The following is a 13555-nucleotide window of genomic DNA, read 5'->3' as shown; positions in this document are numbered from 1 at the left end:
CTGAGTTGAAGAGGTTGAAGCAAAGCGGAATCTTCCGAGGCACAGACGATCCTTGCGCTTGACCACGACCAGCGTGCTTCAGCGTTTCTACAACATTTATCGTTTCCTTTTTTTGAAAGCCCGGACACTTTGACCAGGCGGACTCGCAAGAGGAAAGAAGAATCGAGGCTAAAGAAAGCTAGATTCCGTTACCCTCATGACCACCCCGGTAGCCCCAGCGGCCGTGGATGCAGCCAAAGTCCGCCCCTTTCTATCCTTTACGCGGTTAACTATACATGAACTAACGCATCGTTTGTAAATTTCTCCTTCCCTGCTTTTTCCATTGTAGGGAAAAACCAAAGCGAAACAACGCTACCTAAAAGCCAAGCGTGACCGTCGCAAGAAACGAAAGTCTACCACAGTCCCGGGAGGCCGAACGAAGGCAGGAGAAGCCGAAGGGGACAGTGAAGATGAGGAGGCGGAATATGGGAACCTCAATGAAGGAGACGTGGTTGGGAAGGGTCAGGCTATAAATTTGGCTGAGGATGAAGAGCTCGGAGGGAATGTGGAAGAATTAGTTGTGGACGAGAAGGCGAAGCGCAAGAGGGAGAAGACGGAGAAAAAAGAGCAGAAGCGAAAGGCCAGGGCTGAGGCTTCCATCACCATCGACGAAATCCCCGTCAAATTGAATGAAGATCTGCCTCGTCCTCGCAAACGTCGAAAACTCAGTCTTTCTCCCGGTCCCGTATCATCACAAGCAGCGCCGACATCCACACATCCTCGTCACTCGCCCTCAAAATCTCCTTCGCGTTCACCGCCGCCATCTCATATTCAATCTTCTCCTTCACTAAAAGTGCAACGGATACGCACACCATCACCGCCACCTCCCAGCTCAATTCCATCCTTCCCGCTCCCTACTCAACCAAACGCACCGTTAAAATCAGAGCTTGCGTCCCAGGGTCTCGACAGAGCACTCGCGCGTGCACAACTTGTTGAACCCTCAATTTCGACCCCCCTTTCGTTCGAGGAGGACGAAGGGGATAAAGATGCGCAGACAGGGCTGGCTTTGAAGACGAGGAGCAGACTGAAGGAGCTGGGGATCGAAGAGCTGTTTGCTGGTGCGTTTTCTCTCACTATACCGGACTTCTCTTCGTGTGGCCGTGGCTAAACGCTGGATATACGATGCTTCTTCTGCTTGACGTTTCAGTGCAGACGACGCTCCTTCCACTCCTACTTCCTTCCGGTCCTTTCAAACGTTCATTATATCTTCCGTACGATCCTCCGCAGGACATATGCGTTTCCGCACCCACTGGGAGCGGTAAAACTCTTGCATACGTTCTTCCTATCATCGAGGTATACATATTCAGTTACATCTCTACCCACACGCCACACCCGCATCATATCCTTATACTTGCTAATTCTCACTAACATTACTAGATTCTGTCTGCACGAATTGTAACTCGACTCCGAGCACTCATCGTTCTCCCTACAAGAGACTTGGTGACCCAGGTCAGAGAGACCTTCGAAGCTATAGGCAAAGGAAGAGGCTTAAAAGTACTACCACCATCTCTCGCGTTCACTACATTCGCTAATGAATGCTGAACAGATCGGCACGGCGACAGGTCAGCATTCCTTCGCGCATGAGCAGAATCAACTCGTCGCGGATAAGTCAGCACAGTGCGTATTCGTTCTTCCCCTGTCCGAGCGAGGACGGTTGGTATATGTTGACGAATTTTGCGATGGGAAATCAAATGTAGTCTGCAAGGTGGCTCGAGTAAAGTCGATGTTCTGATTTGTACGCCCGGGAGACTAATCGACCACCTGAACGGGACGCCAAATTTCTCGTTGCAACATTTACGATTCTTGGTACGTTATGCTCTACCGAATTCTTTCTCCTACATTGATGGGCTGAATTTTTGGCGTCTGACTGTGGATCCATCCGTACAGGTAATTGATGAAGCTGACCGGCTCCTAGCCCAGTCATTCCAAGATTGGCTCGCCCAAGTCCTTGCAGCAACCCGACCTCCACCTGTACCCACTCATGACCCCTCTGCCCCTGCCTCAACATCAGGATCGTTCACCGTACCTCAAGACAACGGCATCGACATTCCCTACCCCGACGCACTCTCACCCTCATTTCTTCATCTCCTCCGCCCGCCTAGCTTTGCCAGTGTTACCTCTTCCTCTCACTCTACCTCTGTGGAATTAGACGCACACCGCGGACCAGTGATAACCGACATCGACACCCCTCGCGAATCATCATGCCAAAAACTCCTATTTTCAGCTACATTGATGAGCGATCCGGGAAAGATCAAAGCTTTGGAGTTGAGGGATGCGAAATATATCGTCGTACAAGGACAAGCGAATGTTGGTGTCGGTGAAGCTGGAGGTGAACGTCAGTCCGAGGCGATTGAGGGTGACGGTGAGCGCCGTGTCGAAGGAGAGGGAGAAGGCGTGTTGGGCGTGGTGATGGAGAGGTTTAGTATGCCTGCGACGTTGACGGTATGTCTGTTCGGCTTGCCTGCCCTCTCTGATATCTCGTGCATATCGTAAGTATCGTCAATGCTGACTGGTATTTGACGGCTCAATAGGAACACATGCTCGTCGTCCCCTCCTCACAAAAACCGCTCATGCTCTTCCACCTCGTACACGCTCATAACGTCAAAAATGCACTCGTGTTCACGAAGTCGGCAGAGTCGACTGGCAGGCTCGTGAGGCTTTTCCAGTTCTTTGAGCGCGCGCGGATTCAGGCGCAATCGCAATCGTCTATGGACGTGGATCGTTCGGGGCAAGATGCGAGGGAAGTCGTGGTCAAGGCTTATTCGAGCGATTTGGGAGCCGCTGAGCGGAGAGGGCTGTTGGAGAAGTTGAGGGACGGGACAGTTGATATGTACGTCCCACATATCCTATCCTTTGTCTTTGCACAGCGGTTCATTCACCCGTATCTAACGGTTCAATGTCCCTACACAAAAAATAGCCTTGTTTGCTCCGACCTTGTATCGCGAGGTATCGACATCAGCATCGTGCAACATGTCGTAAGTTACGACGCGCCGGTGGATATTAGGAAATACGTGCATCGGGTGGGGAGAACGGCGCGTGCGGGAAGGGACGGCGACGCATGGACTTTGGTCGAGGAGCAAGAGGTGCGTTCCGTTTTCTTTTTCTTTCTGTCTTTTCTTTCCCTCGGTCTCCATGGTTAGTTCTGCCTGGGTCATACTGAGCTCGGAGCGCTGGTACTGACTCGAGGTTACCCATTGAGATCTTTCCTAACGCTCGTGTCGCACTCACGGGGCATCACGCTGACTGAGCCTGGGATGTCGATGCCGTCCAGCAGTCGTCATCATTTCTCAATCGAGTCTTCACCCGTGCTTTGTGATGGTGGTCCATCGAGTCAAAATCATTCGCGAAAATGGGCCCGCTGTGCTCATTCTCAGGAGCGCGTGTGGCCCAAGACCCATCAGACCCATCCTGCCCATCTTTGTACACCCGACTCGATGCGGGAACTATTGTCGATATTTTCGTCACACGCTCGATGAGTCATTTTGACTCTGTTTTGTTCTCTCGTTGTACATCGAATGATCGTGCTGACTGGATTATCTCCTTCTTGCTTTCTCTTTTCATTCATTCATGATGCTTATGTGCACGACTGCGACCACGACTGCAATTGCGACTCCCACCTTCCTTTCATTCTAACGCCACAAAAACGAACATCATATGGACGCCACTATCGCTCCCACCCCATGGACCTTTTCCATATCGATACGCCTACCGGTCTCGACATCTCTCTAATGGACTACAAACGGAACATGCACGCGTGGGGCCGATATGCATGATCTTGACATCATGCCATCGTGGGTATGGCTTCGGATACTGATGTGGCGTGGCGTGTAACCTACGATGGGATGACCTTGTCTGGCATCCTCCACCAAACATCGACTTCCAACACGAACGCCACATGATGTCGTGGACCGGGTGCACTAATCGATCGACTGTCGGGCATGATGTGGATGGTGTGGCGTGGCGTGGTATGGTGGAACGACAATTGTGCGATCTATGATGCCGACCAAAACGTTGGGCATACTTTTGGATTGGATACGAATGCTACCGACAATACGACACGATAGGCGCGGTATTTCAAGGAGATGATGAAAACTGCCGGACATCTGGAGAAAGTGAAGAGGATGAGGGTCAGCGACAAGCTCCTCGAAGGCATCGTACCATTCTACGAGGTTCGTTTGATCTTCTTCTCTCATGTCTCCATCACGTCGGTTCACTGACATGTTTACGCTGGCATAGACGGCATTGAAGCAGTTGAAGGAGGTCTACGCGAGGAACAGGTCCTAGGGCATCTTTCCATCGATATAACGGGAGTCGGGAGTGATCCGTGAAGAAGGAAGGGCATTATGCGGCCTTTTCGCGAGCTGGAGAGATAAGTGGAGGCGCGAGTAGAGATAGAGGCGGGATGAAGGGGCGGGAGCGCGTGGAGGGTGCGTGACGGTGAAGATGGTTTGTCGTTTTGTAGGGTTCTTGAAAAGTTTGGAGTGTCTAGGCTCTTCTGTGGACAGAACAGGAACGCAAACACATCTGCTGATAGGATACAAGGACGGCATATGCGGCTATCTCGGAGTGAACGAAAAAATTACAAATCATGAGAGCGAACACCGCAAGAAACGAAACGACAAGCAGTGGTGTCTCCAAGGGAGTGTCGGGCGTAAAAGACACGAACGCTGCCACGCGAGGCTCGAGCACATAAACCTGCCTCGAAAGGGCATCGTCTTGTCCATTGTCCAACGTGCCTGGGAAAGATAAATTTAGACTCATCGCCAAGAGCCGAGATCTGACTCTGGGAATTTGAAATGGTGCAAAATGCTGTGCAGCAGTTTACCACGCGATGTTGAAGGGAGCAATTCGATTGGCCAATCGTGGGCACGGATCGAGGATGCCTGTGCCGCTCCGCTGACGAAGTCTGGATGACGTTGAGCGGTGCGTCCTAGCAGCGAGCTCGCTGTGGACTCCTTGCATGCGGCGCAGAGCAAGTGGTAAATGGCACTGCGCGCTACAAGTTCGGTGGGTAAAATCCCTGCGCGTCTGTACATTCTGAGCCCTAAATAAGACATAAAAACAGGATGAGTCAGAGACATACGTAGGCACGGAACGAACAGCGCAAATTCGCGCGCCGACAAATGAGAGGAGATTGTGGCAAATTGGCAAGTCTGTAAAAGTGGATGCAGCAAGGGACGGACCATCGTCGCACGGTCGATACGTCCTCCTCCAGCCCCGGCTTGTTCTGCTCCGTAAGTCGACCCACGCCTCCTTTCACCGTCGTCCACAGCTTATTAGAGCAAGCGCCCTTTGCTCTCCGTAAGGTCGTCTTCTTTGCTGTTGCATCTCCCGTCTCCTCGTCCTACATTCTGCTCGCAGCCCTCGGTCGTGAAACTAGCACCGGAGCTCTACTACGAGAACAGCACTTCAACGCCAGATGAGCAAGGCTGGACTCACTGAGAAAGAAGATGGGGATAATAGACAGGGATTGAGCGTTTCCCCTTCGCTCGAGAAGGACGCGGCGACTGTGGGGTCTCAGGACGTTGAGGATGGGACTGCGCGCGGAAAGGGGAAGCTGTCGGTGACGGGAAGAATTGGAAGGTGAGCTCGACTTTTGGTTTGTTGAACCTCTGGTTGGTTTTCTGTGCGTCATGGCTGCAGGCTTGGCTTGGCTGCCGACGGTTCATACCTACCTCGATGTCGTCTTCCCGTGAGCAGCTGTGGCGTCATCGTCGGTGTCGACCTTGACCACTGTGGCGTAAGTTAATTCAGACACGAACTTCCATGCCATGCCGGTTCGTGCATCCATCATCATTGATTCATGATATTTTACAACCATGGCTTGATGGATGTCGTCTGGGTTGTGTTCTCGTACATATTTTCTGGTATTTCTGCAAAGCAGAAGCCAATCATCGTGATCACATTGATCATACTCACAAGGCGCTTCCTGTGAATCGAGATGACGCATCTAAGCGTTCTGACACAACGTCATGACACGGTGGGCTTTCTCATCGTGTTTGGCAAGAAAAGGCAGTTCCATTCCCGATCAGAGAACCCATCATCGGGGCGCTGATCCAGTCACAGTGTTACCTTTTTCAGCTCGCCGTCGGTGCCACATATTCCCTGATCCCCTATGAGTATGACCACCTTTGAGCTTGAGAACTACATTGCACGATGTCGCGACCGTCGATGTTTTCCCTCTATATCTTGATTATATACGCGGTGCTCACAAGCCGAAAACCTGATGCTAATCACACTCTGACTATCACCTTTTAGGTCCATCAAAGGCTTGCTCGTTCCCCTCGACCCACCACCACCAAAAGACTCCATCGACGATGCCGAATACATCCCCGAAATGACCGCCAACTTCTTCTCCCTCATGACCTTCTCCTGGCTGAATCCGTTGATGTCCCTTGGATATGCTCGACCTCTTGAAGCCCCCGACCTCTGGAAACTCCAAGACCATCGTTCCTCCGCCGTCATCTCTGATAAAATTCTAGCTTCGTTTGAGAAGCGGAAGGACAAGGCGGATGCATTCAATGAGCGATTGGACAAGGGCGACGTGAAACCAGGGTGGAGGAAGACGGCATGGTGGGGGCTGAGGGGCGATAAGGAGAAGAGGGAGATGGAGTGGAAGAAGAGTATGAGGAAGAGGGCGAGTCTGACACTTGCGATGAATGACGCTGTCTTCGTTTGGTTCTGGTCATCTGGGGTGTTGAAGGTACTCGGTGATACGGCTCAAGTCACCAGTCCTCTACTCGTCAAAGTGTGCACCGTCATTCTCAGCCCGATCTATACCACAAACTGAATTATTTTGCACTGTTGTGTAGGCTCTGATCAACTTCGCTACCACGTCATATAACGCGCACCAGCAAGGTTTAACCGCTCCACCCATCGGCAAGGGCATAGGTTACGCTTTCGGTCTCCTCGCTCTTCAAGTCGTCGGTTCCCTAGGCCAACACCACTTCTTCTACCGTTCCGCCTCTACCGGCGTCCTTCTCCGCGGTGGCCTCATCACGGCAATCTACTCCCGCTCCCTCCGTCTAACCACCCGCGCCCGCTCCTCCCTCCCCAACGGTCGTCTCGTCAACCATATCTCCACCGACGTCTCCCGCATCGACTTCTGCTGTGGTTTCTTCCACATGTTCTGGGCTGCACCGATTCAAATGGCCATTTGCCTCGTGCAGTTGATTATCAATTTAGGACCGAGCGCGTTGGCTGGTTTCGCGGTTTTCGTGATCATTACGCCGCTTCAGGGTTGGATTATGCAGAATTTGATCAAGATTAGGGTTAAGGCGATGAGGTGGACGGATAAAAGGGCGAAGATGCTGCAGGAGTTGCTCGGAGGGATGAAGGTCATCAAGTATTTTGCGTGGGAGGTTCCGATGTTGAAGAGGATCGGGGAGTATAGGATGCACGAGATGGGGTGGGTAGCTAGTGTTTACTTTTCGAGCTTAACTTGACTGACGAGTTATATTGGTTTGTTTCAAGGTATATCCGGTCGTTGCTTCTTATCCGTGCGGCAAACACTGCTCTGGCAATGTCGACGCCTGCGCTCGCTGCTGTCCTCGCTTTCGTCGTGTACGCGGCGGCGGGTCACACCCTAGAGGCAGCAACGGTCTTCACATCACTTACTCTCTTCAACTTACTTCGTCTCCCGCTCCTCATGTTGCGTAAGTCTCCTTTCAACCCCCATCCTCCTCATTTTCTTTCTCCGTTTTTAAAGACGAGTTCAAAAAGCGTACTCACACATTTCTCCATGCAGCCATGTCCTTCAGCTCCATCGCCGACGCCCGCAACGCCATCGGACGTCTCCAAGAAGTCTTTGAAGCCGAACTCGTCACCGAAAGCCTCATCACGGACTCTACCATCCCCAACGCCGTCGAAGTCTCCTCCGCATCCTTCACATGGGACATAACCCCCCAAGACGCCGCCGAGATTGCCAAAATCCCCAAAGCCACCGGCGGCAAATTCGGCGGTCGTGGCAAACCCGCCGCCGTCGTCGGTCCACCCCCTCCCGCCCCGAAATCCGACGCCGAAAAGGCAGCGGAGCAGAAAGAGAAGGAGGATAATCTGTTCAAGATCAAGGACGTGGATCTCGTCATTCCGCGTGGTCAACTCGTTGCCGTCGTGGGCACGGTAGGGTCGGGGAAGACGAGTCTGCTGCAGGGGCTGATTGGGGAGATGAGGAGGACGGAGGGGAAGGTGACATTTGGGGGGAGCGTGGCATATTGTGGGCAGAGTGCTTGGATACAGAATGCGACGATTAGGGAGAATGTGTGTTTTGGGAGGCCGTTCGATCAGGAGAGGTATTGGAGTGCTGTTGGGGATGCGTGTTTGGATCAGGATTTGGATATGTTGCCGAATGGTGATATGACCGAGGTGGGAGAAAAGGGAATCTCGCTTTCTGGTGGCCAGAAGCAGAGAATCAACATCTGTCGTGCCGTCTACGCCGATTGCGACATTCTCATCTTCGACGATCCTCTCTCCGCTCTCGATGCTCATGTTGGTGCCTCCGTCTTCAAGAACGTCCTTCTCAATGCGCCCGCTGGCAAGACCCGGATCCTGGTCACACACGCTCTGCATTTCTTACCTCAGGTCGACTACATCTACACTATCGCGGATGGGAAGATCGCCGAGCGTGGGACCTACAGCGAGCTCATGGAGACACACGGCGGAGCCTTCGCTCGCTTCATTAACGAGTTCGTGTCGCAAGAGGAGTCACAGACCAAGAAGGGAGAAGGCGCAGGGGACGTAGACATCGAAGAAGCAGAGGAAGAGGATGCAGAGGCTGCCGACGCCCAGAAGAAGAGGAGGGCCAAGGTCAAAGGGGCGCAGTTGATGCAGGTGGAAGAAAGGAGCACGGGTAGTGTGGATTGGGGCGTTTATAAGGCGTATTCCAAAGCCGGGAACGGCGCAGTGTATCTGCCCTTATTGATGATTGCGTTGGTGATTCAGCAGGGGACGCAGGTGATGTCGTCGTATTGGTGAGTTTTGAGGTTCGGTTGCGTTATCGTGCGTTTTCGGGATGCTGATTGAGCGTGGGTTTGGGTCTGAAATATAGGCTTGTGTATTGGCAGGAAAAGTGAGTGGTTGATTGGATTGCGTGATCGTATGTTGGCGCTTATCTTGTCTTTCATAGGAAATGGGCAGAACCTCAAGGATTCTATGTGAGTCTTTCGATGATTGTTCGGTCTTCGTATATTTTGTTGACTTTCATGGTTCTGTTCAGATGGGGATCTATGCCGCCCTTGGTGTCGGTCAAGCTCTCACGGCGTTCTTCATGGGCATCATGTTCTCCTTGATCGTCTACTCCGCTTCTCAACGGTTACATAACGTAGGTCCTCTCTCGATTTGTGGTTTATCTGGATACATTCACTAAGATGTTTACTGCTGATGTTGCACAGAACGCGATTACCCGGGTCATGCATGCTCCTATGTCCTTTTTCGAGACAACGCCCATCGGTCGTATCATGAATCGATTCTCGAAGGATGTGGACACGATGGACAACATTCTAGCTGGTAAGCTGAATCTAAATTAGCTTACGGAATAAGGGTACACTTCAGCTGCTGATGTTTGCTCTGATTTTCTGTATGTCAGACTCATTCCGCATGTTCCTGAACACTTTTTCGAGTATCATCGGTGCCATCCTCCTGATCGCCATCATCCTGCCTTGGTTCCTCATCGCGGTTGCCGTCTGTGGTGTCATGTATATCATGGCCGCCGCTTTCTACAGGGCTAGTGCTCGTGAGATTAAGGTATGCCATTCACTACAGCACTGCGCACGCGAGTACCCCCACTGACAAACTTACCTTGCAGCGTCTGGGTATATACTTTGAAGACTTTTCCTCTGCGTTGTGGTGCTAATATGCATCTTCTATAGATGCTATCCTTCGTTCGTCATTGTACTCGCACTTCTCAGAGTCCTTATCAGGCCTGGCGACTATCCGTGCTTATGGCGAGTCCGAGCGATTCTACAAGGAGAACAGAGATCGTGTGGACGTCGAGAACAGGTAAGGACGGTTGCCTTGGGCCATCCCTCCGTATTAATGCTCATTTTGTCTTTCAGGGCATACTGGATGACCGTCACGAATCAGGTCAGCACCACAATCGTGCAGTAGAGTTGCATGTCCACTGACCGATTCATTTTGGTATACACAGAGATGGCTCGGCATCCGACTGGATTTCTTCGGGACTGTCCTCACTTTCGTAGTTGCTATCCTGACAGTTGGCACGCGGTTCACGATCTCTCCATCGCAAACTGGTGTTGTCCTCTCGTATATCCTCTCAGTGCAACAAGTCAGTTATTGCTTTTTTCTCAAATTCTATCATCGCTTAGCTTACTGACTGTGTCGTATCAACGATTGTTCCAGGCATTCGGTTGGATGGTTCGCCAACTTGCAGAGGTCGAGAACGACATGAACTCCGTCGAACGTGTAGTCTATTACGCAGGCCACGTTGAGCAAGAGGCGCCACATTTCATCGAGGGGACGACCCCGCCTGCTCCTTGGCCCTCCGTCGGTAAACTCGAGATAAAGGATATGCAACTGAAGTATAGGCCTGAACTGCCGCCTGTGCTGGATGGGCTAACGATGACGGTGAAAGGTGGAGAGAAGATTGGTATCGTCGGACGGTGAGTTTCCTTGTTTTACATTGCGAGAGAGTTGGTTCATAGAGGACGGTGACTGATATCTTTTGTCTTGTTTTCTCCTAGAACGGGTGCGGGCAAATCGTCGATCATGACGGCGCTGTTCCGGCTGGTAGAGATCTCGTCTGGGTCGATTCTCATCGACGGCGTGGATATCTCCAAATTGGGACTCACGGATGTCCGCAGTGGACTTGCCATCATTCCCCAGGATGCTACCCTCTGTAAGTGTTTGCCTTCTCTTGAAATCCTAGTTTCCATACTTAACGTTGCTCCCAGTCTCCGGTACACTCCGAAGTAACCTCGATCCATTCGGCCTCCACGACGACGCTCGCCTCTGGGACGCCCTCAAACGGTCCTACCTCGTCGAACAAGACAAGGGCAAACGCATCTCCACCCCCATTGACCCCTCTGATGACGAGAAGCTCCCGACGGGAGCCAGTACGCCCATCGGACCGCGGTTCACATTGGACAGTCCGATCGACGACGAGGGTTCGAACTTGTCCATCGGCCAGAAGTCGCTGGTTTCGCTTGCGCGAGCATTGGTCAAGGACAGTAAGGTGTTGATCTTGGACGAGGCGACGGCATCAGTGGATTATGAGACGGATAAGAATATTCAGGATACGATCGCCAATGAGTTCAGGGATCGGACTATCTTATGTATTGCTCGTACGTACCTTCCTCCTTCCTTCCTGCTTCACTGGAATGAGAAATTGACATGTACTGACCGCAATGCTGCGTTGAACAGACCGTTTGCGCACCATCATCTCCTACGACCGGATATGCGTCCTCGATGCAGGGCACATCGCAGAGCTCGACACGCCGGAGAACTTGTACCACGTCAAGGATGGTATCTTCCGTAGCATGTGTGAGCGGTCTGGTATCACGCTGGAGGATCTGCGCAAGGCGGCGAAGGAGCGCGAGGTGAGGGATGAGGAGGATGGAATCGATAGGTTTGCGGAGTCATGATAGTGTATCCGCAGCCTTTTTCTGTTTCGCTTTTGCTTTCCGTTTTGCTTTGGAGGCTATGATGCGAGTTTATGACCTTGCATGTTCTTATATACGTGGGATCTTACTTTGTGAAGGGGATATCCTTACGGTTTTCTTTAACGACCTTTTCATTTGATAATGCTTTTTTTGGCTTTTTGGCGTGGTTTATCTCATGCCATGGACTTGATGCATAGACTAACGATTTGTACACGGGGGAATGACGTTTCACGGAGTTGCGACGAAGTGACCGGATGTAGACGTTACTACTTGGATATATACTTTGCTGTAGATCGAAATTTTGAAAATATCAGACATCATATATACTACTTATGTGGAAGTGAACGAGTTGGGATTGCGCACACTGACAGCGTGTCTTGCTCAAAACACTATGTGAAATCCAGGACTAGGAACCGAGGTTTCAAAATGTGACGTCTCGGCACTGGCCAGAAGGAGGGGAAATCGCACAATATTAAACAACCCTCGAAGCCTCTTCCTACATCATGAACTGTATATTTTGTGCACTGAACTGCGTCAACAGCTGCAGATGTAAATGCAGCTCTCAAAGTGATCAACCTGAGAGATCAGTGGGAGCAGCCGGGCAGATATCTGGCCTACGCCTACTGGGTACAGTAAATCACCCCATCGAGGGCCAGGGTCTCGTAGCAGGTTGGCCCGCGACGGAGTAATTGCCTGCAGGTGAGGCATTGTGAACGCACAAAACTACAATTGCAGGGAAGACTTTGAGGGGGAGATTTGAGCCATGGAAGAGTTAATGGACATAGATGGGGAGCGCAATGACGAGGTTGAACGTCATACTTTGTAACGCCCCTCAGGCATCCGTGTGAGAAGACTATCCCATTCCAAGCACCATTCCAAGAATTCAATGCGATATAGAAGCTAGAAGTATCTTCGCAAAGCGCACTAATCGAACACAAAAACAAAAACAGATCCCACGGCCAACATGGATCATACCAGGGACATCAGAATCGTGGCCCTGTAGGCTCTGTCGTGTCGTAATGTTGACCAGTGACCTTCTCTATAAGGTCATGATAGCAGCTCGGAAATACGACAGAAAAGTCCGAAAGCTAGTTAGGAACACGAGGTTTGCTAGCACGCTGCAAGCAGGTGCCGATACGGAACGCGAATCAATGAAGATAGAAATCGGGTGGTATAACGACGTACACGCGGTTTAAGCATTGTGCACGCCTGGTGGTTAAATGACCGGGAACGCCACAAAGGAGAAACGGCTTCTGTCTGAAAAATCGGAGCAGCGGGGAGTGGTAGATGACTCGGAAGCCAGAGATGTGAATGCAGCGGAAAACAGAGGATTTCTGCAGCCACCTCTGCTCATATATATGATATACACCACAGCACACCCTGCGAATGAGAACAGGGTCGACAAAGTAGGTATCAAAGCCTGAGATGTGGGGGAGTCCATATCCGCTGCCGAGGCAAAGCCTCTCGGGACAAAATTGGGAAAGGAAGATGGTTGAGATATGGCGAAGCTCCGAGGAGGGGCATGACCCTGCGCATGCTGGAATTCGGACAAAATTCTAGCGATCAGAGAGCTGAAGCGAGCAAGCTAAAGGCGAAACGGGCAGGTGAAAAAAAAGGCGTAGCGGGAGAATTCGGGGCGCGTAAGGACAGTGCGTCTTCCCACGTGGCTGAGGACACAAAAGGCAGGCGGACGTATTGTGCCCGACCTGGCGGAGAGCATTGTGTATATCTGGCCTATTTTCTCGTTTTCCCGGCAATATTACACGAGGCCTTCTAGTATTTTGCGGACTAAAGAAACGCGTTTTTGACGAGCGCCGGAGCAGAGTGCCGTATTGTCTGCAGCATGTTTGTCCTCGTGCAGGCCGCCCCATTCAGCAGTCGGCATAAAAGTCTTCTCACAC

General features: G+C 51.6%; 2 protein-coding genes across 2 annotated transcripts; both read left to right on the top strand.

Moving 5' to 3' along the window:
* Nucleotides 1-50: 50 nt before the first annotated feature.
* STEHIDRAFT_91559 (DEAD-domain-containing protein) lies at nt 51-3179 on the top strand (the record flags this gene model as incomplete). The annotated part of the gene is made up of 11 exons (XM_007300091.1): nt 51-238; nt 329-1097; nt 1187-1332; nt 1417-1533; nt 1586-1656; nt 1755-1845; nt 1927-2149; nt 2207-2346; nt 2425-2481; nt 2571-2869; nt 2957-3179. Exons 1-11 carry the CDS (start codon nt 197-199, stop codon nt 3177-3179), a joined length of 2178 nt encoding a protein of 725 aa, XP_007300153.1. The 5' UTR covers nt 51-196.
* Nucleotides 3180-5345: 2166 nt separating this feature from the next.
* STEHIDRAFT_144722 (ABC transporter) lies at nt 5346-11851 on the top strand. The gene is made up of 18 exons (XM_007300090.1): nt 5346-5622; nt 6298-6787; nt 6852-7447; nt 7513-7694; nt 7787-9008; nt 9086-9106; nt 9164-9191; nt 9254-9358; nt 9429-9543; nt 9623-9780; nt 9842-9848; nt 9906-10035; nt 10092-10119; nt 10184-10321; nt 10396-10655; nt 10737-10891; nt 10947-11336; nt 11416-11851. Exons 1-18 carry the CDS (start codon nt 5459-5461, stop codon nt 11634-11636), a joined length of 4410 nt encoding a protein of 1469 aa, XP_007300152.1. The 5' UTR covers nt 5346-5458; the 3' UTR covers nt 11637-11851.
* Nucleotides 11852-13555: the final 1704 nt, after the last annotated feature.

This window comes from Stereum hirsutum (assembly GCF_000264905.1).
Source record: "Stereum hirsutum FP-91666 SS1 unplaced genomic scaffold STEHIscaffold_2, whole genome shotgun sequence".
NCBI lineage: Eukaryota > Fungi > Basidiomycota > Agaricomycetes > Russulales > Stereaceae > Stereum > Stereum hirsutum.
The sequence above is the reverse complement of the archived record's forward strand: the minus strand, read 5'-3'. Positions and strand labels throughout refer to the sequence as shown.

Coding starts and splice junctions, on each gene's coding strand:
- STEHIDRAFT_144722 (XM_007300090.1), top strand. CDS start 5,459: ATGAGCAAGGCTGGACTCACTGAGAAAGAAGATGGGGATAATAGACAG. Junction 9,544..9,622: donor GATGGACAACATTCTAGCTG/GTAAGCTGAATC, acceptor TCTGTATGTCAG/ACTCATTCCGCATGTTCCTG. Junction 10,656..10,736: donor AAGATTGGTATCGTCGGACG/GTGAGTTTCCTT, acceptor GTTTTCTCCTAG/AACGGGTGCGGGCAAATCGT.